A 22922-nucleotide genomic window follows, 5' to 3' on the forward strand; every position below is an offset into this window, starting at 1 on the left:
CCAGCAGCTTCATGACAGTGAAGGGACCAAATAAAATAGCTGCTATCATCCCTATAATAGCGGTTTACTTCCTTTTAAGAGAACTCTGGTCTTTCTAATTGCAATGAAATAAAATATCATTAATATGAAATGAAATGAAAATGCACAGTATAGAACACTGAACAAAAAGCTAATTAGCATTAACATATGTTAACTTTTTTTGACATAAAAAATCTGTCTAAAAAATATATTCCTGTATATGTGTATGTGTGTGTGTGTGCGTGTGTGTGCGTGTGTCTGTTCATATATATAAAATGTACCATTTGTCCAACCTTGTGATTGGGCACTCTTGAAGCCCGGGCTCCTTTAACAGTGATTTCAGAATGATTAAAAAGCACTTTATACCTTGCGTTACTTTTACTTTAATTTAGCAACATGATTATTTAAATTTTCATATTGAATCAACATTAGGATTCAAGAAAAACTGTAATAGATGTAACTGGACGTTTAAAACATTTTAAGAGATTAATTATATATGTGATTGTATTCTTCATATTTATTTCAGTTAATTGTAACATGTTAAATAAATTATATATCAATAAATGAAATAAATGTTAATTTCATTGCTTTCATTTGTCCAAAACAAAAATGATGACAGTCAACCTGTGTGTAAGTCTGCCAGAATGTTCTAAATGTGAAAAAAAACACCTTTTAGCCACATTGAAACTGACTAAGGAGCGGCATGGTGGTGCAGTGGTTAGCAGGTTCGAGTCTCCGCCTGGGTAACATGTGTGCGGAGTTTGCATGTTCTCCCCATGTCGTAGTGGGGTTTCCTCCAGGTACTCCGGTTTCCCCCCACAGTCCAAAAACATGCTAAGGCTAATTGGAGTTGCTAAATTGCCCGTAGGTGTGCATGTGTGGGTGACTGGTGAGTGAGTGTGCCCTGCGATGGGCTGGCCCCCCATCCTGGGTTGTTCCCTGCCTCATGCCCATTGTTTCCGGGATAGGCTCCGGACCCCCCGCGACCCAGTAGGATAAGCAGTTTGGTAATGGATGGATGGATGAAACTGACTCAACAACACAGTTAGAGAGTTCTTGGTCACCCTAGCAATTCTCATTAATTTCCCTCTTAATTTTGGTCATTTGCATTAATTCAGGGGCATAGCAAGGAATTCTGGGGCACCTGACAAAATATCATCTTGGGCCCTGCCTTTATTTTTGCCCGGCCTGTGTCCCCAGTGGCTCCGTCTTCTGTTCCCACTCATGGCTCTGTTGCCCCTCTGTCCGTTGGGCTCTCCTGTTGTCCTGTTTGTCCCTGTTCGGACCCATGCCTGTTTCGTTCCCCTTTTCATGCCATTTGTCCTGCCCTGTGCTGTGGTTCTGTCCTTCTGACCTTTGGTGGTGTCTGTCCCGTGTGCTCTGTTGATCCAAGTCAAGCCAAGAATTTTATTGTCATATACACAGTAAAAAAATATGTACGTTAGGATCATGTAATGAAATTCTTACTTTGTTTGCTCACCCTTTGAAAAAGATACAAAAATACAATAAATTAAGGAAAAAATTAAAAATGAAAAAAACAGAAGAATCACTCGATAAAGTGCACAGTGCTAAATGACGTACAGTAAGAGTTGGATATGAATATGATATGAATATGAATATAGATTATATGGGGTCAGATTAACTTGAGCTTTTCACATTGTTCAAGAGTCTGACTGTCTGAGGGAAAAAGCTTTTCATCAGTCTTATGGTGCGTAACTTTATGCTCCTATAGCATCTTCCAAGGGGAGGGGTGTGAACGCGATGTGTTGGGGGTGTGTATTGTCTTTGATGATGTCCTGCAGAGAGGGGAAGGTTGTTCCATAAATGTACTGTGCAGTTTTAATTACACGCTGGAGAGTCTTCCTCTCCTGCACAGAGCAGTTACCATACCATACTGTGATGGAACTGGTGATGATACTCTCTGCTGTACCCCTGTATAAATTGGTTAGGATTTTGGTTGGCATGCCACATTTCCTCAGCTTCCTCAGGAAGTACAGTCTTTTGTGCGCCTGGTTGATGAGTTTTTGTGTATTTTGAGTCCAGGTCAGATGCTCACTGATGTAAGTTCCAAGGAATTTGAAGATTTCCACTCTCTCCACTTTGGCCTCACAGATATGAATAGGACTGAGATGCGACTTCTTTTTCCTTGGGTCGATGATCATCTCCTTGGTTTTATCTGCGTTCAAAGTGAGGTTGTTTTTCTGACACCAGTCCGCACGTCCTACAACCTCGGTCCTATAGTCTGTCTCTGCCTTCCCGGTGATCAGCCCTATGACTGTGGTATCATCAGTAAATTTAATGATACTCGTGTTGTTCTGTAAGGCCACGCAGTCAGGGGTGAACAGGGTGTAAAGCAGTGGACTCAGCACACAGCCTTGGGGGCAACTTGTGCTGACTGTTCTTGTGCCCGATGTCTGGTTACCAATTCTCACTGACTAGGGTCTGTCTGTGAGAAAATTCAGCACCCAGCTGCAGAGGGAGGATGTCAGTCCAAGTGAGACCAGGCATGCACTGTCCTGTTTGGTGTCCTGTCTGTTTCCCGCCCTGTGTGTCTCCCCTGTTGTTTGGTCTCCTTGGTCCCCTCAACTGTTCGTCCTTAACCAAAACTTTGGGGGGGGAGTTCTGACATGCCCTGTCTGCCATATCCACCTGACCCTCCAATCTCCTCCCTGGTGTGACCCTAACAAGCCACGCCTGATACTCATTTGTCTCATTTCTTGTTCCTAACGCTCATATTAATCACTCAGTCACGCAAAGCTGCCTCTCATTAGCTTCCCCTTAGTCTTGTATATAACATGCTTCCCACTCTTGTGTTCCCCAGTCCAGTCATTAACGTCACTCCCCCTGTCAGCCTGTGTCCGTCCCCGGTCTAAACTACTTGTTTTGATCCTTTATGATCTTGTTAATATCCAGTCCCTGTTTGTTTACGTTCAATAAAACCCCTTTATGTTTCACCAAACACGTGCTCTCAAGTCATTGTTCCAGCATGTCATGACAATACGCACCTGTTTTTATTAGTAACATGTGTGCAATTAAATGCTCTGCACTCATGGTAAACTTCTTCTTCTGACAAGACAGCGTAGACTTTATATATTTATCACTGATTCTTCTTGTTCTCATATCCAGAGTAGAGGAGGAGGAGACATTGGTTACTGCAGTTCTGACCACTGAATCACTGAATGAACAGAATGAAATGAGCAGTGGTCTGCTTAGGACGAAGCAGTGGGATTTAAGTGGAACCGCCCACCAGAAGGGGATAATCGTTACTAATTCCTTAGTGATCTGCCCACTGAACAGTAATGAAAGCAAACCTTGACTTGTACAGTGTAACCATCCAGGATAAACTTAAAGCTTGCAGTGCAACCAGTCGATTACATGCTTCTGTACTGATAGGAATCGATGTTTCATTTCGCATGTTTCTGCAGGATTGTGAAATAATGGCACTCAGCCAAGATAAAAAGCAAACCAGTTTTTCTTGTATGGGGCAGGCTGTATACTGATTTCGATACCATGCATTACAAAATTCTATGGAGGTGATTAAGCAGATGTTACATAACACACACTGCATTCCCACCACAGGCTCATATATTGACATGAGAGCTTCCTTCAGTTGTGTGAGAATCTATTTCGGTCATCGAAAAAGTCACAAGAGGAATCCTTATCTGAAATCATGTGTTTAGCATATTCCAATACAATTACACTCTTATTCAAATCAGGGTTAACACTAAAAGAAAGCAGTTTAGGATTCTGTAAAGGTCAGACACATAAAACAGCTCTACATTTTTTTTGGTCTATACTATACTAAAATTTAAACTGAAACAAAAAAATCTAACACTAAACAGAAATTGATTTTTACATTGAAAACCAATTAAAACTAATAAAACCACACTGAAAATTAACTAAACCTAAACTGTGTTTCAAATGAACATTGAATATAATATAAAGATAAAAATTAAATAAAAATCAATATATAATTGATTTCATTTTGTTTTAATTTTTACTCTGTATTTGTTTAAATTCATACTTCCTAAAGCCGGTGCAAAGCTCTGTCATCCTGTCATTCCTTATTCAGATCTGTTTTAACGCTGGTCATGCCGTAGCATATGGATCGCAGACATTAGCACCACAAAAGAAGTAATTAGAACGAATCGCACCGGGTTTTCCGATCTTAGCTCATGAATGAATAAATAAACTACAAGTACAAAAGATTCAGCAATTGATCAGTTCAGCTATTTGGATTAGACTGAATGCACAGAAAGTTGCATAAATGTGAGCACTTTTTTTAACCAGAAGCCTGAAAATACTACGGTCAAGCAATCCGCGCTTTGCCGAAACGCGTGCTAATCATCTGCGTTTAAAATGTGAGGTGCGCACAAAGAAATTAAATTACGGGATCAGATCGCGCACAGGAAAAAATGAGATTTATAGTCATATATATGAAATACAGAATGTACTTAAATACAATGAAAGTCTTACTTTCCCATAATGCATAAACAAGTTCTATACCTTCTGAAAAGCAAGGTACTATGCTATTTCCAGACAAAATTTGGACAACTTTTACTGTATCATTTTCAAGAAAAGGCGCTTTGAAATTCTTGATTTTTCGCATTTCGTTATTTGAGCCGTTTAACAGGGCATTTCTCAGAATTTTCGCATAATTCATAAACAAATTTTATACCCTCTAAAAGGCACCCTTTTCTATTCGGCATCTGATACCGTAATTTAAAGTTTATACGTGCACCACACATTTTAAGCGTCGACAGCGTGACCAGTCTGAAAGTCGCCGTGTAGCACAACTGGTTTACTCGGTATGTAGCCTGGGCACTTAATAACTATTTACGAACGAAGAAAATTTGTAGAAAAGGGGGAACTGCTATTTTAATAGAAGGCCTTGGTGAATCATTGCAGCAATCTGACGTACCTGTATAGCAGGTATTGTCAGTACTGAATTAAAATAGACCTAATTAAAAAAACAAAAATCGTTCAACCGACGTATATAAAATGTCTCGAAACGGTGCTGTTAATGTATTTATCGATTTGAAAAAGAAGTACAAGCTTTAGTGTTTCGTGGAAAAATTCCTCATTTAGGTACGTGTCAGAAAACAGCAGGAAATCGATAACTTAAATTTTTCATTGTCTCCTTATTATTAGATCTCCTTAACCCCATATAATTAATTTGCAGCCCTACTGTGTGATACAAATGTTACACACAGTCGCGTGCAAAAGTAAAAAGTGTGCACTATTATTAGTTCTTAACTATTTTGGGGTACCTTTTCTCATAAATTCCTCGTGCATTTTCATGTCACAGAAACGTTGTGTAACGTTGCTTGAATATCGCAATATTTGCCGCGTCATTTCATTATAATTACGGAAGAAACCATTAAAAAACTGCTGAGTGTGTGTGTGTGTGTGTTATATTATATATATAATGTATATTATGGTTCTTCCGTGTTTCTCATGTATAAAGGGCTTCATCCTTGCTTTATAGGACTTCAATCCTGCTTCTAGGAGCCTGATACGCACTGTCTTAGTAGTTCACTTCACACCTGACCTCAGGGGCGTCGGAAGCATTTTGAATATGGGGGGGGGGGGACACTGGCATAAAACTAATATTTTATGTTAAATGTGGGGGAGTCCAAACGAGTAATTATGAAACGTGAGGAGGACACGTCCCGCTAAGATTTAATGGTGGCGACGCCCATTCCTGCACTTAATGTTTCCCATTCCTTTTAAAGGTCACTTGATGCCATCCTCCGATTCACGAGAACCTGTTGGATAAGCTATCGGTCATTTCTGGCATTAGAAAGTCGCTTCTGCCCTTCACCTGTCTGGCTTCTGGTTGTTCCCAGTGTCTCTTGCTTCACCGTCTTCTTGTGTACTGCTGTCTTAGAAATTTTGAACCTTGAGGCATCCTGATGCTCAACGTAGCCACCTGTCAGCAGAACCGAAATTAAAGCGGGATTTAAGAATGGAAATTTATTTAAAAATATAGAGTGGTCTTTTAATTTTTTCCATGACTGTATAATTACATAGACGTACATAAACCTTACTGTGACGGAATTTAGTGCCTGAAGACTCCACCATTCCCACTGTCTGTATTCTAGTTTTATTTCTTGACGCGCGTGTTCTTGTCGCTTTACGTAAACTTACATTTTATAAAATTGTACGACATTAGCGATTTGCCAGAGCATGGGCGTCGCCGCCATTAAGTCTGAGGGGGATGTGCCCCCCTCACATTTCATAATTATTCGTTTGGACTCCCCACAATTAACATAAAATATTAGTTTTATGTCAGTGTGTCCCCCCACATTCAAAATGGTATAAGTTTAAAGTGCTATTAAAATGTTTCGTGCAGATTTTAATTTTAAAAATGAAAGTTATGAAAGCTGAAATGTCGCTGTGAAATGTGGAATGAAAACCGAGGGTGTTTCGCCAGTAAAACGGCAAATATAGCAGGCATTTATTGTTGCGAGCAAATTCATAAATTATCCATAAAATTAGCCGAAACTGCGAATTCAGAGGCGATATATTTACTATAATCTGTTATAAACATATTACACTTTCGGCTTACTTTTCTATGTTAAAAATCGTGTTTTCATAATTAACTTTAACTGAGATATATCTTGTCGTTGGCAACAAATAAAATTACATATGAGATGCACATGGCAGGAAACAAAGAGACAAACTCATCAAACTCATGTTTTAATAGTTTAATAATAATTGATAATGAAATTGTAAAGTCAGTAACTATGCCTAGGACAAGCAGGTACAGAAAATGGATAGATGGATGGATAAATGTTAAAGTAATTATGAATGATACCTTTTAGGTTTTTATTATAAAAATACACAAACCACAGATTTCTAAAATTAATTAGAAGACATTTCGAACAACTGCTCTGTACAAAACGGTTATTTTTGGCATGTATTGCGTAAACGAGGCAGCAGATTGTAGTATTTTGGTATGTGTGGTAGCACAATGAGACGCTGGAATATTTGTCACATCCTGTACATCTGGTTGTATGCTATTAGAATTAAAAACTGACCAAGACTTTGGTGAGTTACTGGTGAGTAATCTGGTGAATAATTAAGGCCACACCTGGCGGCACCCAGCACTTGCAGTAAGTCTTAACCCTTAAGACAGACAATCCCTAGTATGATTAAGACACCTAGTGGACAAATACAGCTACTACACTTCTTACAGACTGCAATTTCTGATCATATACGTCTAATCCATGGGTAACTAACTTTTCAACCCACAATCTAAAATAACAGCGCTAGAGACTTGCGATCCCTGTTTTTCTGGTGGGTGGGGGGGTTGGAGTGCTCTTTAGATTTTGCCAGTCAAGGGTGGGGTGGGGTTGGGTTCTCGTCGCCCTGAGTAGATTGCGCCAACTGGGTAGAGGGTCCGCCTCAGTTCCTTTCATTACAATTGACCATTTGTGGTTGTAGTTAAAATAGATTTTTTCCCCCACTTTATGGTCCCCCGATGTAATCAGGATGGAGCTGTGGGTAGTGCGCTCTTGCTTCACACCTCCAGGATTCGGTTTCTGTATATAACTTCAGTTACTATAAAACAGTATTTTATTCTATACCAGTTTCTTCCCACAGTGCAAAAAACATTGTTTGGTGGCTGGTCCTACCTGACGCTAATGCACAATCAGCTTCTCTGTAGGCATCTTGGCCTTCATCACATCAATGGACAGTCAGCTGAACTGACCAAAAACTAAACAGATTTAGCACTGGAAATGACATTAGAATACTGAATCATCCTCCATCCATCCATTTTCCAAGCTGCTTATCTTATTGAGTCCTGGAGCCTTTCCCAGAAGCAATGGGCACGAGGCAGGGAACAACCCAGGATGGGGGGCCAGCCCATTGCAGGGCACACTCACACACCATTCACTCACACATGCACACCTACGGGCAATTTAGTAACTCCAATTAGCCTCAGCATGTTTTTGGACTGTGGGGGGAAACCGGAGTACCCGGAGGAAACCCCACGACGACATGGGGAGAACATGCAAATTCCACACACGTGTGACCCAGGCGGAGACTCGAACCCGGGTCCCAGAGGCGTGAGGCAACAGTGCTGACCACTGCACCACCATGCCACCCCCCTGAATGATCATAACACTGTCAAATGCAATAACACTAGTCTGGCAAACCGATGCGCACTAACCCTGGGATTTTAAACTTTCCAACCAATAACAAACCCTCGGTGCCCCACTGGAGGTCCTATTCTGTAATTTGTTCTGTAATGTGTTGCACGATATCCTGCTTTAAGCTCTTTGGACCAGCAGGTGACTCCAGTGAGCAACTGAAGCCTTCAGAATTGGTCCTCTTTTCAACATAAATGGCTGTAAAGCTTCAATGCTTCATCTGGGCATTAAAAGTATAAAAATAAAAGCCCCACAAGTCATTTTTCAACAGTCTACATGTTTGCCCGCTACTTTTGCACCACCCAGGAACCGCAGATAATATCCTCCTGTTTAGCCATAAAGAAGGAAGTTTTCTGATTGAAACTAAACCTCAATCTATCCAGGCAAGGGTGTGGGTTTGGTTTCACTATTGGTTGGAACTAAATCAGCCCTGAACCGCCCCCCCCCCCATCCCAAACACACACCCTCCCACAGTACTGATGAGGACATCACCCTACCATCCATATCCTGGTCTACACCCTTGTATCCAGCCGTTTTCCAAACGCTCATAAAAACAAAATAAATTGTTAATATCTGTCCATAAACAGATGTCATGTTGGCACAGTGGTTAGCACTGTTGTGTCATGCCTCTGAGACCTGGATTCAAATCTCCATCTGTGTGGAATTTTCATGTTCTCCCTACGTTGTTGGGGGGGGGGGGGGTTCCCTCTGCGTAAACCAGTTTTCCCCACAGTCCAAAGATAAGCTGAGGTTAGCTGGTTGTACGAGTGTGTGTGTGTGCGCACGCACCCTGGGGGGGGGGGGGGGTGATCCATCCTGGGTTGTTTCCTGCCTTGCACCCATAGGCCCTGGACCCTTTCTCACCTAGAACTGGATAAGTGGTTACAAAACTGAATGGATCTAATTATATAACACTGGAAATACACATTTAATAAAAAGACCAATAAGATGTTGGGTTACATCTCTAGGTGTGTGGAGTTTAAGTCAAGGGAGGTGATGCTACGATTATATAATTCCTTGGTAAGACCCCACCTAGAATATTGTGTACAGGTTTGGTCACCTTATTTAAAAAAGGACATTGCTGCCTTAGAAAGGGTGCAATGTAGGGCTACAACTCTGAGCTATTAGTTAAGTTCTCCCCAAACGAGCTTGGTGGGTCGAATGGCCTCCTCTCTTTTGTAAATTTCTTATTTTCTTAAGTTCTTAACAATAACCATTTCATTACTCAGTGAGATAATGTTGATATTACTTAGTGAAGTGAGTAGCGCCAAAGACAAGCCGGACGTTGACTATTTGCCAGCTTCTTATTCACGTTTTTAAATCCACCATCATCCTGAAGCAATGCTAAGCCGCCAGTAGAGGGCGTAGTGACTCAGTTTTGAAAGTGCTTGGAGACTGTGGTTTCTTCTTTGCTGCACTCCATCTATAATATAAAAACTTCAAGCCTGATTAATAATATTTAGTGTAGAAGATTTTAATCATGGCATCTGCGACCACATAACTTGAGAAATGTTTGCATTTTCCTGCCAGGATACTGATTTTAATACTGTATTTTACTTTATTATTTCAAATAATGACCCAGAGAACATGGCAGGTCAGTTATATAAGGAGAGGGCTAATTGCTTTTGCTCCTTAATTTCTTAATTGCCAAAGCACTTCCCCCATAATTTCAGAATATCTGGAGAACACAAGAACATAAACTTCAAAACGAGAGGAGGCCATTCGGCCCATCAAGCTCGTTTGGGGAGAACTTAAGTAATAGTTCAGAGTTGTTAAAATCTTATCTAGCTCTGATTTAAAGGAACCCAGGGTTTTAGCTTGCACTACATTAACAGGAAGACTATCCCATACTCTAACTACACACTGTGTAAAGAAGTCTTTTCTCAAATTCACTTTAAAATGTTCTCCCACTAATTTCCTCCTATGGCCATGAGTTCTAGTATTTAAACTAATATTGAAGTAGCCATTTTGCTGAACAGCATCCAGACCTTTTAGAATCTTTTGCTCGAGGCTGAACAGATTCATCTGAGCTAACCTCTCCCCATGAGACATTCCTCTAAGACCAGGAATCATTCTTGTAAAGAATTTGACAGCAGTGTGTGAGACTGAATTTCTAAAAACAGCTGCCCACCTCACTGCAGAATTAAATGTGCGCCTCGACTCTCCTGTTTCCACCAAACCTGTTTGTCAGGCGCTCCACAGGGTCAATATTCATGGTTGAGCTGCTATAACCAAATCTTTGCTCACTCCTGCCACTGCCAAATGTTGGTATAAATGGTGCCAGCAGCACAAATCTTGGGCTGCTAGACAATGTGCCATACATCCGGGAGAGTTACGGTGTGGAGAAGCCCCAGACAGCCTTACCAATTGGACTGTTGCATACCCAGAGTGCATCAGTGATGGGTTTAGCTGCAATATCTTGGCATTCCTTAGGCCCCCTATTTGTTCTAGAGGAGTGCATTACTGGCAAGGTCTACCAAACCATTCTGGAGAACCATGTTCACCCAGTGGTTCAAACATTCTACCTTGAAAGTGGTATCATGTATCAGGATGATAATGCATCAATACACACAACAAGACTGGTTACAGAGTGGTTTGATGAGCATGAAAATGAAGATCTCCCATGGACTGCATGCTGGCCAGCTGCTGGCCAAGTGGGGGAAAGACATGTAGGGCAGGGATGGGCAGGCACTGACTCTGACAGTGTTTAGGAACAACAGAAACTGGAAATTACAGAGCAGGGTCGCTGAGTCACATAGTATGTAAAAGTCGCCAACGCTCTGTTGATTCAGTAACAGAGAGTTCAAATTTCCACCGACATTAACCTCAGCACAAAAACTGTGCACCAGGAGCTTCACAGAATGGGACTCCGTGGCTGAGTAGCTGGACGCAAGCCAATCTCAGCTAATCTTGGCTCACCAAGCTCAATGGAGTAGCGTAAAGTATGCCGGCACTGGACTCTAGAGCAGTAGAAACATGCTCTGTGGAGTGACACATCACGTTTCTCTGTTTAGCAGTCTGAAGGACAAGTCTGATGGATGAATCTTAATTTGGTGGCTTCCAAGAGAACATTACATGCATGACTGTGTTGTGTCCCCTTGATGTAATTCTCAACTTATTTTTAACACGTCTAGAAAATCTGCAGTAGTAGGTGAGACTAAATAACACGGAGTGCCAACACCGTGGAACCTAAAGAGGAGTGACCCAGGGATCATTATCGTGGACTGAAGTTTTTGTGTGTAGTGCAGTGGTTCTCAAACTCGGTCCTCGGGACCCACTGCCCTGCTTGTTTTCCAGCTATCTCTGCGCCACACACAAGTCCCAGCTGTCTTTCAGCTTCTGATTGACTGAACACACCTGATCCAGGTAATCAGCAGTGTGTAGGACAGGGATAGCTGGAAAACAAGCAGGGCAGTGGGTCCCGAGTACTGAGTTTGAGAACCATTGATGTAGTGTATTGCCATATTCAGACAGTTCATAGATAAACGCTGAGAAGGGGCTTTCCTAAACAGCCAAGAAGACTAACACAAAGTACAACAACTAAAATGTCTGTGTGGGTCTTAGTCGTTCACAGGCGATATAATAATAATGTTTAAAAAATCGAAATGTATAAACATAGAAATATGAAACGGTTGATGTGTGGTAAATATTAATGAATACACGCATCTCCCAACGCCTACCCTGGAATCGCTGGGCAGCAGCGCACGTGGCCAGGGTACACCCCATGCTGGCTGTCAGTGCAAGTAAAGAGGGGGCGGATCCCAATGAATACAATCATCGGCTCTGGTCAATGGTTGCTAGGTTAATTTGTCGTTCCTAGGTTGTGTGACACATTTTACTTTCAGTTTAAATTTCATTTTAGTATAATACGTTAGTGTTAGTGCATGGGTCTTAATCGTTCACAGGCAAAATAATAATAATTTTTTAAAAATCGAAATGTTTGAACATAGAAATATGAAACGGTTGATGTGTGGTAAATATTAATGAATACACGCATCTCCCAACGCCTACCCTGGAATCGCTGGGCAGCAGCGCACGCGGCCGCGTAAGAGGGGGTGGATCCCAATGAATACAATCATCGGCTCTGGTCAATGGTTGCTAGGTTAATTTGTCGTTCCTAGGTTGTGTGATACATTTTACTTTCAGTTTAAGTTTTACTTTAATATAAAACGTTAGTTTTAGTGCGCTACATGGGAAAGTAACGGTTTCCGGTCAGATCAAAATTTTAGATCTCGCCAGCGACTTCGCTTTCTTAGGCGCCTGGAGACATGGCTTAGGAGCAGGCAACTCTCCCCAGCTTCTGCCATAGCACCAGAGTGCTCTTACTTGTGCTGTCATGCTATGATGTGGTGGAGACCCAACTCACGACATGAGGGCAAAACACAGGGATCCGAAATCTGCACAGAGGTCACAGGGAATGAACTAGCCTCCGCTGACCAGCTGTGCCCAGATTCAAGAGAAGCTCCGCATTTCCCGTAACCGGCGTATCTATGCCTCACGCACTTTATAATGATGTCACTGCAGTTTATCAGCAATTTTGCACGGTATAGTATGATGCTGTTTTACACCACATTATTTAATCTTCGTAACCAAGTGAGCTCAAACAAATTAAGCAAAACAGTTTTTCTTTAACTAAAACTACTTTTGATTTCACGTTTGATAAATTGCGACCGAGTTGTGTAAGAAAAGCACAAAAGGGTCTGATATTACAAGGACCCTAGATGATTTATTTAATATGAAGGTTAAAGTTTAAAAATAATTTCTTGAAATGTTCCACTAAGTCGCATTAGCACTAATGCACTAAAGGAGAGTATTAAGTTGTAACAAACACTTGCAGGCAACATTAGCAATAGCTGTATTATCTGAATGTATTATTGTCAACTAATTCGTGCAACGTTGGTCATTGTTTCTGACTGTAGATGCAAGACATAAATGAAGCTCTAAGCGCCTCACAAATGAATTGTTTAAATGTCATCAGAATAAAGTTTTGTGCATTTTTCAATAGTGCTGTTGCCAAAAATATTTTACTGCATAACTTGTGAAAAATCTATACATGGAAATGTCATTGTGTAAATTACATTTATTGGAAGAAGCTGTATTGGGGTAAGAAATACAAGTAAACAGTAGCCTGAATTACTTCCAAGTATTTAACATGACATTCAAGAAAACTGTGATTTGTTATAATAGGTCATACACAATTAAAAATCACACAAAAAAATTAAAGTGTCATATAACAGTGGCTGACAGACAAAGCACGGAAATGTACTTTTCATTTGATATTAAACATTTTTGGATGAATCTTCCCACAACTAACCACCAACACACTTGCGGTAGGTGATGAAGGTGACTTGCCCAAGCACGCTTAGCTTCTTCAGGGTCTGATGCTGCACCACAGGCTTGCCGTTGCAGGCGAGCTCCAGGCTTTGTCCTGGCATAGGGCCCTCCTTCAGCAACTCTTTCACCTTCCCGACGGTGTCGGTCTCCAGGAGCTGCAGCTTGACCTTTTTGCCGCTGGACCCATCAAAGACGGACACGGAGATGTGGCTGGAGGTGGGATTGAGAGACACGCCCTCTTTGACGGCATTGAGGGTGGCGTGGGTGCTGCGCTGGAAGGTCTGGTCGAAGGGCACCGGGGTAGGAGCAGGTGACCTGGTCCTCTCATGTTTCGGGGTCCCCCAGACGCTATTAAGCATCTTGGGAAACAGTGGGAAAAATTGCCGTAACACAGTGTTTGCAACATCAGTTAAAGTAAGACTCCTCACACTCAATAAATATCCCATTATTATTATTTTTTTTAAATCACTGTATGACACATCTTTAAAAGGGAAGCATAAAATCACAAAAAAACATAAAAAGAAACAACAAATCAAAATATTAATCAGAAAAACTCAGCTTACCTGAGGAATTACGGTCGTCATGCTTACTGTGGTGTCGTGTGTTATTCTACTGTTGCATGTAGAGTTTAGAGTGATGTTTGATGTGCCGGTGAACGCCTTTGTTATATAGTAACAGAGTGGGCGTGTTCTCTGCCATGTCATGATTCACAGGAAGCTGCTCACATGAAAATAGCCTGCCAATCCGATAAGAATTAAACAAGAACTCAACAAAAGAATCCTCGAAGCAACGAGGTGCATGCACATTGGTACATTGTTATTTGAAAGATATATATATATATATATTTACGCACATATTGTAAGCACCTCTCTGTGTAACACAGAGCTAGAGGATCAGTGGGGTGCAGGTAGTAAGGTTCGATCAGCCCAGGCCCGGATGCGTGTGGGTATAGTGTTAAATGTTAATGCTGTGAGTTTGACGGTGCAATATCTGCTTTAATGTCCTGGCCAAACAGTCTGACCGTATCTGGGAAACAACTGTTGTGGATCTGTGCCTTATGTGTGGTGATGCTCACTGGCTGGTGATGTCTCAAACTGTATCCAGATTCCCTACACCTGAACAGGGGACAAGCTGGGTGGTTGTGATCTCCAAGGATGCTTTGTGCCTTCTTCCTGCGGCGCTGTTTGTAAAGTGTATCCATAGCAGGGAGGTCAGAGCCAACGACCTTCTCTGCCATTTTAATGACTAGTTGGAGAAATTTCCTCTCTACCTAGGTGGTGTTTGCAAACCAGACAGTGATGCCACTGGTGAGGATGCACTCCACAAGATCTCGACAGGCTTGGATAGGGGGCTGGTGTTTGAGACCAGCCTTTCTCATTTACCAGTTCCCTGTATGATGACCAAGGATGATAATGTCAACCTCAAACTTAATGATGATGTTGTCCTGGATGGAAGCTCAGTTATAGGTTTACAAGAAAAGTGCAAGGCTGAATAATTCTGGAATATTTGAGTGACAGCATTCAGGGGGTACCAGGATTTGAACCCGGAACCTATAGCCTGTTTCCCAAACTTAGATGCCAGTGCAATTCACTAGGAACCGTCGCATGTCAGCCTGCAGCACTTTCAAATGGACGGCTGACATCACAGAAACTCCATGGGAATGTCCCCAGGAAGTACCAAGACCGGAGAGCAAAACTGAAACCATCTCTTGGGAAATCACCAAAGAACCCTCCTACTTAATGTCAACATGTCAAGAAAACCTGTGGTATTGGGTGGGATTGAATAGGACAGAGTACCAGCACTGTAATTCAAATTAAAAGAGGAGGGACCTAGGAATTATGGTGGACTAAAGCCTTTCTATGTAGTGTATTGCCATTTTCAGGCAGTCCATAGATAAACGCTGACATGGGGCTCTCCTAAACAGCCAAGAAGATTAACACAAAATTAACAACTTAAATGTCAGTGTGGGTCTTGATAGTTCACAGGCAAAATAATAGCAATAAAAAAAGCCAATATGTATAATCACAGAAATATGAATCAGTTGATGTGCAGTAAATGTTCATTAATACATATATTTCCCAATTCCTATTCTGGAGCTACACTGCAGTACACTCAGGGCACACATTAAAGGTACAATGTGGTACCCTTAGGGCACACAGTGGGGTACACTGCAGTACAATCAGGGCACACGGCCAGGGAACACCCCGGTACACTGTGGTATACTCTGGACACATGGCCAGGGTACAATCTGGTACACTGCGGTACAATCAGGGCACATGGCCAGGGAACACCCCGGTACACTGTGGTATACTCTGGACACATGGCCGGGGTACAATCAGGGCACATGGCCAGGGAACACCCCGGTACACTGTGGTATACTCTGGACACATGGCCGGGTACAATCTGGTACACTGCGGTACAATCAGGGCACATGGCCAGGGAACACCCCGGTACACTGTGGTATACTCTGGACACATGGCCGGGTACAATCTGGTACACTGCGGTACAATCAGGGCACATGGCCAGGGAACACCCCGGTACACTGTGGTATACTCTGGATACATGGCCGGGTACAATCCGGTACACTGCGGTACAGTCAGGGCACATGGCTGGGGTACACTGCAGTACAGTCAGGGCATACAGCTGGGCTACATTCCGGTACACTGCAGTACACTTATGCCATACAGCTGGGGTACATTCCGGTACACTGCAGTACACTTAGGGCATACAGCTGCGGTACTTTCTGGTACACTGCAGTACACTCGGGGCATACAGCTGGGGTACAGTCCAGTACACCGCAGTACACTGAGGGCATACAGCTATAGTACATTCCAGTACACTGCAGTACACTCAGGGCATGCAGCTGGGGTACATTCCAGTACTCTGCAGTATACTCAGGGCATGCAGCCAGGGTACACCCTGCGCGAAACCACAGTATAAGTAAAAGGGGGGGGGGGGGGGGGGGCGAATCTATATCAATGTAGTTGGTTATTGGTTGCTAGGTTAATATGCTGTTCTCAAGTTTTGTGATGCATGTTGTTTAATCTTTTGTAACCAAGTGAGCTCGAACAAATTAAGCAAAACAGTTTTACTTTAACTAAAACCACTTATTATGCAATGATTTCACTTTTGATAAATCGTGACTATCTTGTGTAAAAAAAGCACAAAAGGGTCTGATATTACAAGGACAATAGATGATTTATTTAATATGAAGGTTAAAGTTTGAAAATAATTTCTTAAAATGTTCCACTAAGTAGCAGCAGCATGTATCGTTACAAAAATGCACTGAATGACAGTAATAAGTTGTAAGAAATACTTGCAGACATTATCTATAGCTGTGAAAAATCGATACATGGAAATGTTATTGTGTAAATAACATTTATTGGGAGAAACTGAAATCAGAGCATTTTGGGTAACAAATACAAGTAAACAGTAGCCTGAATTACTTGCAAGTATTTAACATGACATTCAAGAAAACTGTGATTTGTTATAATTGGTCATACACAATTAAAAATCACACAAAAAAATTAAAGTGTCACACAGTAACTGACAGACAAAGCACGGAAATGTACATTTCATTTGATATTAAACATTTTTGGATGAATCTTCCCACAACTAACCACCAACACACTTGCGGTAGGTGATGAAGGTGACTTTCCCAAGCACGCATAGCTCCTTCAGGGTCTGATGCTGCACCACAGGCTTGCCGTTGCAGGCGAGCTCCAGGCTTTGTCCTGGCATAGGGCCCTCCTTCAGCAACTCTTTCACCTTCCCGACGGTGTCGGTCTCCAGGAGCTGCAGCTTGACCTTTTTGCCGCTGGACCCATCAAAGACGGACACGGAGATGTGGCTGGAGGTAGGATTGAGAGACACGCCCTCTTTGACGGCATTGAGGGTGGCGTGGGTGCTGCCCTGGAAGGTCTGGTCGAAGGGCACCGGGGTAGGAGCAGGTGACCTGGTCCTCTCATGTTTCGGGGTCCCCCAGACGCTATTAAGCATCTTGGGAAACAGTGGGAAAAATTGCCGTAACACAGTGTTTGCAACATCAGTTAAAGTAACACTCCTCACACTCAATAAATATCCCATTATTATTATTTTTTTTTAAATCACTGTATGACACATCTTTAAAAGGGAAGCATAAAATCACAAAAAAAAATAAAAAGAAACAACAAAGCAAAATATTAAATCAGAAAACCTCAGCTTACCTGATGAATTACGGTCGCCATGCTTACTGTGATGCTGTGTCTTATTCTACTGTCGCATGTAGAGCTCAGGATGATGGTTGTTTTTATACCGTCGTGGCCGAGGGGAGGGTTTGGGCATGTTTCCAGTCATGTGATTTACAGGAAGATGCTCAAATGAAAACAGCCTGCCAATCTGATAAAAATTTAACAAGAACTCAGCAAAACAAACCTCAAAGCATCGAGGTGAATGCACATTGGTACATTGTTTCGTGAAAACCTCGAGTCTATAGCAGACTCAGATGGCAGTGCAATTCAACAGGAACCTTTCGTGTCGGCTTGCAGCAGTTTCAAATGGACAGCTGACATATCAGAAACACCACGGGAAGTCCCCAAAATGTATTAAGATCAGAGAAAAAGTGAAAGCAACGCTCAGGAAACCACCAATGTTTTTGATTTTACTGTGAGTCACGTGTTTACTTCAAAGAACAGGCGGCCAGCTAGTCCACCATGCAGCAGAAAGTGTAATTAAACTCATCATCTGCCATACTCTATGTTTACTAAAGTAAAAGTGAAACCAAACTGAATAACCTTCGGTACTTTTTGCTGGTGGGGGTGCAAAAATGACACCAGTAAGCCACAAAACAATCCCATCTAAAAGCAAAAGTAAACATTAGTGATACAAGCAATGAACGAAGGCAGGAGAGCAAGAATACGAGAAGCACTTTTTATTGCTGCCATGGCTTAACTGATGAGACATTTAGTAGTGAGTCACGGAAGTTCAAACATATTTGAATGAAGGTAATTTCCACAAGGAAGGTATTTAAAAAAAACAAAACAATGAAACACTAATATGACATAAGGGAACAGATATTTAAATTATCTCCATTGTAAAATAATGATTTCAGATTTACCTTCTTAGGTTGTGTAAAAGTTACAAGCAGAACTATTTGTCTTACACCAACCAATTTGTTTGGCATCGGACACATACTGCTGAGATGCAGGTGAAGTATATTGTCCGACAAACGACCTGGAGCTGCGTGCGACGCCGACATGGGACATGCAGTACTGTCCCTGCCATGACACGGTCCCCACGGTCACATGACAAGCCATGCCTAGGTCACATGACACCCCGCAGCCTCTTCATTGGCTTCGCTTGGCTGCTTTCTGAGGGCCACTTGGGTTCTGGCGTGCCGCTTTCTGCTGCAGGGCCAGCGTGTCCCTCTTTTCTATTCGCCTCAGCTGCTTCTTCTTCATCCTCTTCATCTTCGCCGGGTTCCGGATCTGAAACAGAGAGGCGGTTCAAAGATACCTGGGTCTGCCAAGACGCCACGGCTACATAACCGGCCATGGGGAGCAGAACTCAGCGGTGTGACATTAAACGCGCCAGTTATTCGCCAAACCGTAAAGGTTAACAGAAAGAAACGTTCCAGCTGATCAGCTGGGGGCGCAGTAAGCCGCCAAGTGTTACAAGTAAATGCGACTGGATGAAGGCTATGAAGGCAGCACTGGTGCAGCCGCTACTTTCGCAAAGCCCAGCCCCCAGCAGTGGTGCATCCTTACCACTTGCACAATCTCCGCTTTCCTTTCATTCTCCTCTCGTCTTCTCAAGCCTTCCTCCCTTCGCTTCCTCTTCTCCTGAGCATTAGAAAGGTAACAGTAAAATGAGTAAAGAAAGAGAAAAAAAACAAATAAGCAGCACTAGAGGTCGACCGATCGATTATTCAAAAGAACACGGATGATTTTTAGGCACTTTATGGCAGTCGGCATCCGTCGATTAATCGGGTTATGTGACCGATACAGTGACAGTTCCGCATGGCTGCATGATTGATTGCGTGGCTGCGGAGCACTCACTGCATCGCTGTTGTACTCTGGACTGGCCTCTGCAATGGTGCCAAATTACAAAGGTGAAGATTGGACCAACTTTGTTGGCCTGTGGAAAATACTCAAATTTTCACTAAAACCCAATATGGCAGCCGCATGAAAAATTCCCAAGCGTCAGCTTGGAGCAATCCCACAAAATTTGGAAAATATAAGATTTATTTAAATCGACTTAAAGCAAACATCAACAGTTATTAGCCAAAATGTTTTTGCTTATTGCAGTGCCCCCTACTGGTGGATTGACCCCATTTTCCTGAGCTTCCTCAGAATTAGGTCCCAATTCCCTCTCCCAAATTTGGTTTTGATGCATCAAAATGTTGCTGAAATATGGCCTCACATTCTGTTTGCTGACTTTGTCATCAAATTCATTGGACGACAGCGGCCAAAGCATCCGACATAGCAGAATTCTTTGAATAACTTTTGGTCCTAATCCTTTGTAGATGATGTACACCAACTTTGCTAGGGATTGCATCAACGGCATAGGACATTAACAGCAGTGGGTGCATTCGCATCAAGACAACCTAAGGATCCGGAAGAATCACAAATCAAGATCACAAATCTAGGCCAAAAAGTTCACAAGTTATAAGCAAAAATATGACCCGTGTTGGCAAAATGAGTCGGAATGAGGAAATTTTCAAAACGGAGTTATTTTTAGATTCTCTTTTTTAAAACCTTCAAAAGGATGTATGATTTGTTGGAATCGGACAAAAAATGATCCATTAGAAGTCAGCAAAGTTGGAAAAGTAAATTTTGAGAAAAATCAGTTTAAGGTTTTCTGAATGTTCCAAATCAAAACACCATAGCAAGCATACCCTTAAGGTGCTTGTAACAACACAAAAATTACAACGTTACAACGCCCGGCTAGCGACAAGCCACTTTTGTGTACATCAACAGGGCTTTATAAAATCACGTTCTATTGGTTCACAGTGATGTCATTGGAAATACTATGCAAATTTTTAGAAAGCAGGCGAGCCTCGCTTCAAGGTGATACCAAATAATCGGTGGGGAGATTCCCAGTCATGCCGCGAGTGAGTGGAGAAAAACACGGATTTTCTAAGAAAATTTAAGATAAAGCACTAATTTCTGAAGACAAAGCCTGTACAAAACAAATTATGATAGTTCAAGGTATTCATTCACTATTTTGATTATTGGGATCAATAGATGATTACTTAATGGACTCATTTTTGTGAAAATCTCAATTTCGATGAAAATTAACTTTCTTTGACATTTTTGACTCTAGCTCATAATTAGCCTGTGCACATTCCTACTCATTTTGCCAGCATGGGTCACAAACGAATCTTGAAATTTGGCCTGATGGTGGTGCTAGAGGGATAGCTGGATAAGCCACAAATTTGGAGTATGAATAATTTAAACTGACCTCTATCGACGTACCTAATTTATAAAAAATGCAACCTACGGTGCTTGGCCCCTAATGATAATACATTTATTTCAGACCTACGAAACATACATATTTAGGAGGGGGGGGGGGTCACGGGGACACTGTCCTCCCCAGCCCTCCCCTACCCCCACCCCTCAATAAATTCCGCATTGGCATTGTCCCCTATCAGCCGACCCCTAGGTAGTACAGTCTAGCTCTCTGACACGGCACCTCCTTCTCTCGCGCCTTCTCCTCCTTTAACTGCTGGGCATATTTCTTCACAAGCTCCTTCTCTCGTTTCGCCTCCATCTTTTTTTCCCATGAGGAACGAAGTGGTTTGTCCCGCAACAGAGAAGAAAACCTGAAAGTGAATTTGTTTCATACAGATTAACGTTATGCTTCACACTAACGTGTTAAGTATTAAAATTAATCCCATGTGGCAGGGCTCTTCAAATCTGGACCTCGATTCCAAATCCAGGCCTTGTTTTCCGTTCTCCCAGGTAGTTAGTTTAATAATTACTGATTCTGATTTGGCTCAGAGGCTTCGTGCCCAGCTGACGGATAAAATTAGGCTGGAAAAGCAGCAGGGCTCGGCCCTTGAAAACCGTGATTTGAATAGCCCTTCCATATAGCAATACATTACCGATCTTTTACGCCCCCTAGTGTCACTAGTATGTCAATTAGGATTTCTACATTTCAGTGATGCATGGCTACTCCTAAGACTTTACCGATTCATTCGATGTTGATTCATTGGTCTTTATATGGAATGAACAGGGTTTGAATTTTCATATATGGAAACGGTTCTCAGTGTAAATGTAACGGTGACGATACCTCTGCTTGTTACGGTTTTTCCACACGCGTCCGGATTTGGGCTTCCCTGTGGGTATCATGTGGTCCTGCTTCCCCCCTGATTGGGAATTAGCACTTCTTTCCGTAGCGTTACTAAGTGTCTTCACAGACATGCTGTTCCCTTTCTCATTGTCCCCATGTCCAGGGTCTGTCGCTACCGGGTCTGCTGAGTCCGCTGGTTCAGCGACTCCGACCGGCGGTTCTTGGGCAGGACTGTTGGGCTCACTGGCGTCGCTTCTGATTCCTTTGGCTTCGGGTTCTGACCCTATGTCTGTGTCCATATTCGTGACGCATTCCTGCAGTGCTCCTGTATCGCCCGATGATTCGGACCCAGTGACCCTCTGAACATCGCTCTTTAAACGACGCCTAGAAGTTTTAGCCGGACTTGGAGCTTCAGAATCCAGAAGGTAACTGGGAGCAAGGATCCGACGGCCGCTCCGCGTTCGCATCGCAGCAGGAGCGGACACCTCGGTCCCGGTGTCGCCCTCGACCTGCGACACCGATGATTCTGGATTAGCACAACATTCATCCTGGCTTTTTTGCTGTCGTTTCGGCATGGCTCTCAAACCATGCAATAGCACTGCGAAAGACCGGCCAAAAATACACGTGTGACCCGGAAACACTCCACAGGAACACGTGTGTTACCTCCAATACCATAGAAGCGAACCGAAGAAGGATTCTTAATGCTGCCGCCTAATGTTTTTCCAAGGTATGGCAACCAAGTGAGACTATTGGAAAACCAAGTAATAACAGATCCAAACCCAGACCGCCGGGACGATGGTTTAAGATCAGAATGTCGTTCCATTTATCAATATGTGAATTATCACATAAGCTGATGTGTGTTTCAACAAGCGCTTTATTTCAATAATTTTGGTTTAATAACTTTAGCATAACCGCCTGGCCTATTATGGCTGTTTCTGTCATGTTCTCAATATGTAAAATAATTATAAACGCATGTGTTTTTGAATCAGTTAAATTCCGTGGTGTATGGTTTTAAACAGCATGTCTACATGCGGGATAAACAGAATTAATCGACCCTATAGTTCGAGGACTCGTGACCCGAAAAGACCTGAATCAATTTTTCCCATTTAAAATAATGTAAATACAAATAATCCGTTCAAA

General features: G+C 42.4%; 1 protein-coding gene across 1 annotated transcript; it reads right to left on the reverse strand.

Annotated features, from left to right (window-relative positions):
* Positions 1-16690: 16690 nt before the first annotated feature.
* ccdc86 (coiled-coil domain containing 86) lies at positions 16691-22880 on the reverse strand. Its single transcript, XM_048995674.1, has 5 exons — positions 21783-22880; positions 21183-21312; positions 19256-19330; positions 17717-18976; positions 16691-17510 (listed from the first exon to the last, which is right to left on the reverse strand). The coding sequence occupies exons 1-4, from the start codon at positions 22355-22357 to the stop codon at positions 18836-18838; spliced, it is 921 nt and encodes a 306-aa protein (XP_048851631.1). The 5' UTR covers positions 22358-22880; the 3' UTR covers positions 16691-17510; positions 17717-18835.
* Positions 22881-22922: the final 42 nt, after the last annotated feature.

This window comes from Brienomyrus brachyistius, chromosome 25 (assembly GCF_023856365.1).
Source record: "Brienomyrus brachyistius isolate T26 chromosome 25, BBRACH_0.4, whole genome shotgun sequence".
NCBI classification, from domain to species: Eukaryota; Metazoa; Chordata; class Actinopteri; order Osteoglossiformes; family Mormyridae; genus Brienomyrus; species Brienomyrus brachyistius.

Coding starts and splice junctions, on each gene's coding strand:
- ccdc86 (XM_048995674.1), bottom strand. CDS start 22,357: ATGCCGAAACGACAGCAAAAAAGCCAGGATGAATGTTGTGCTAATCCA. Junction 21,313..21,782: donor AAAAACCGTAACAAGCAGAG/GTATCGTCACCG, acceptor ATTCACTTTCAG/GTTTTCTTCTCTGTTGCGGG. Junction 18,977..19,255: donor AAGCGGAGATTGTGCAAGTG/GTAAGGATGCAC, acceptor TCTCTGTTTCAG/ATCCGGAACCCGGCGAAGAT.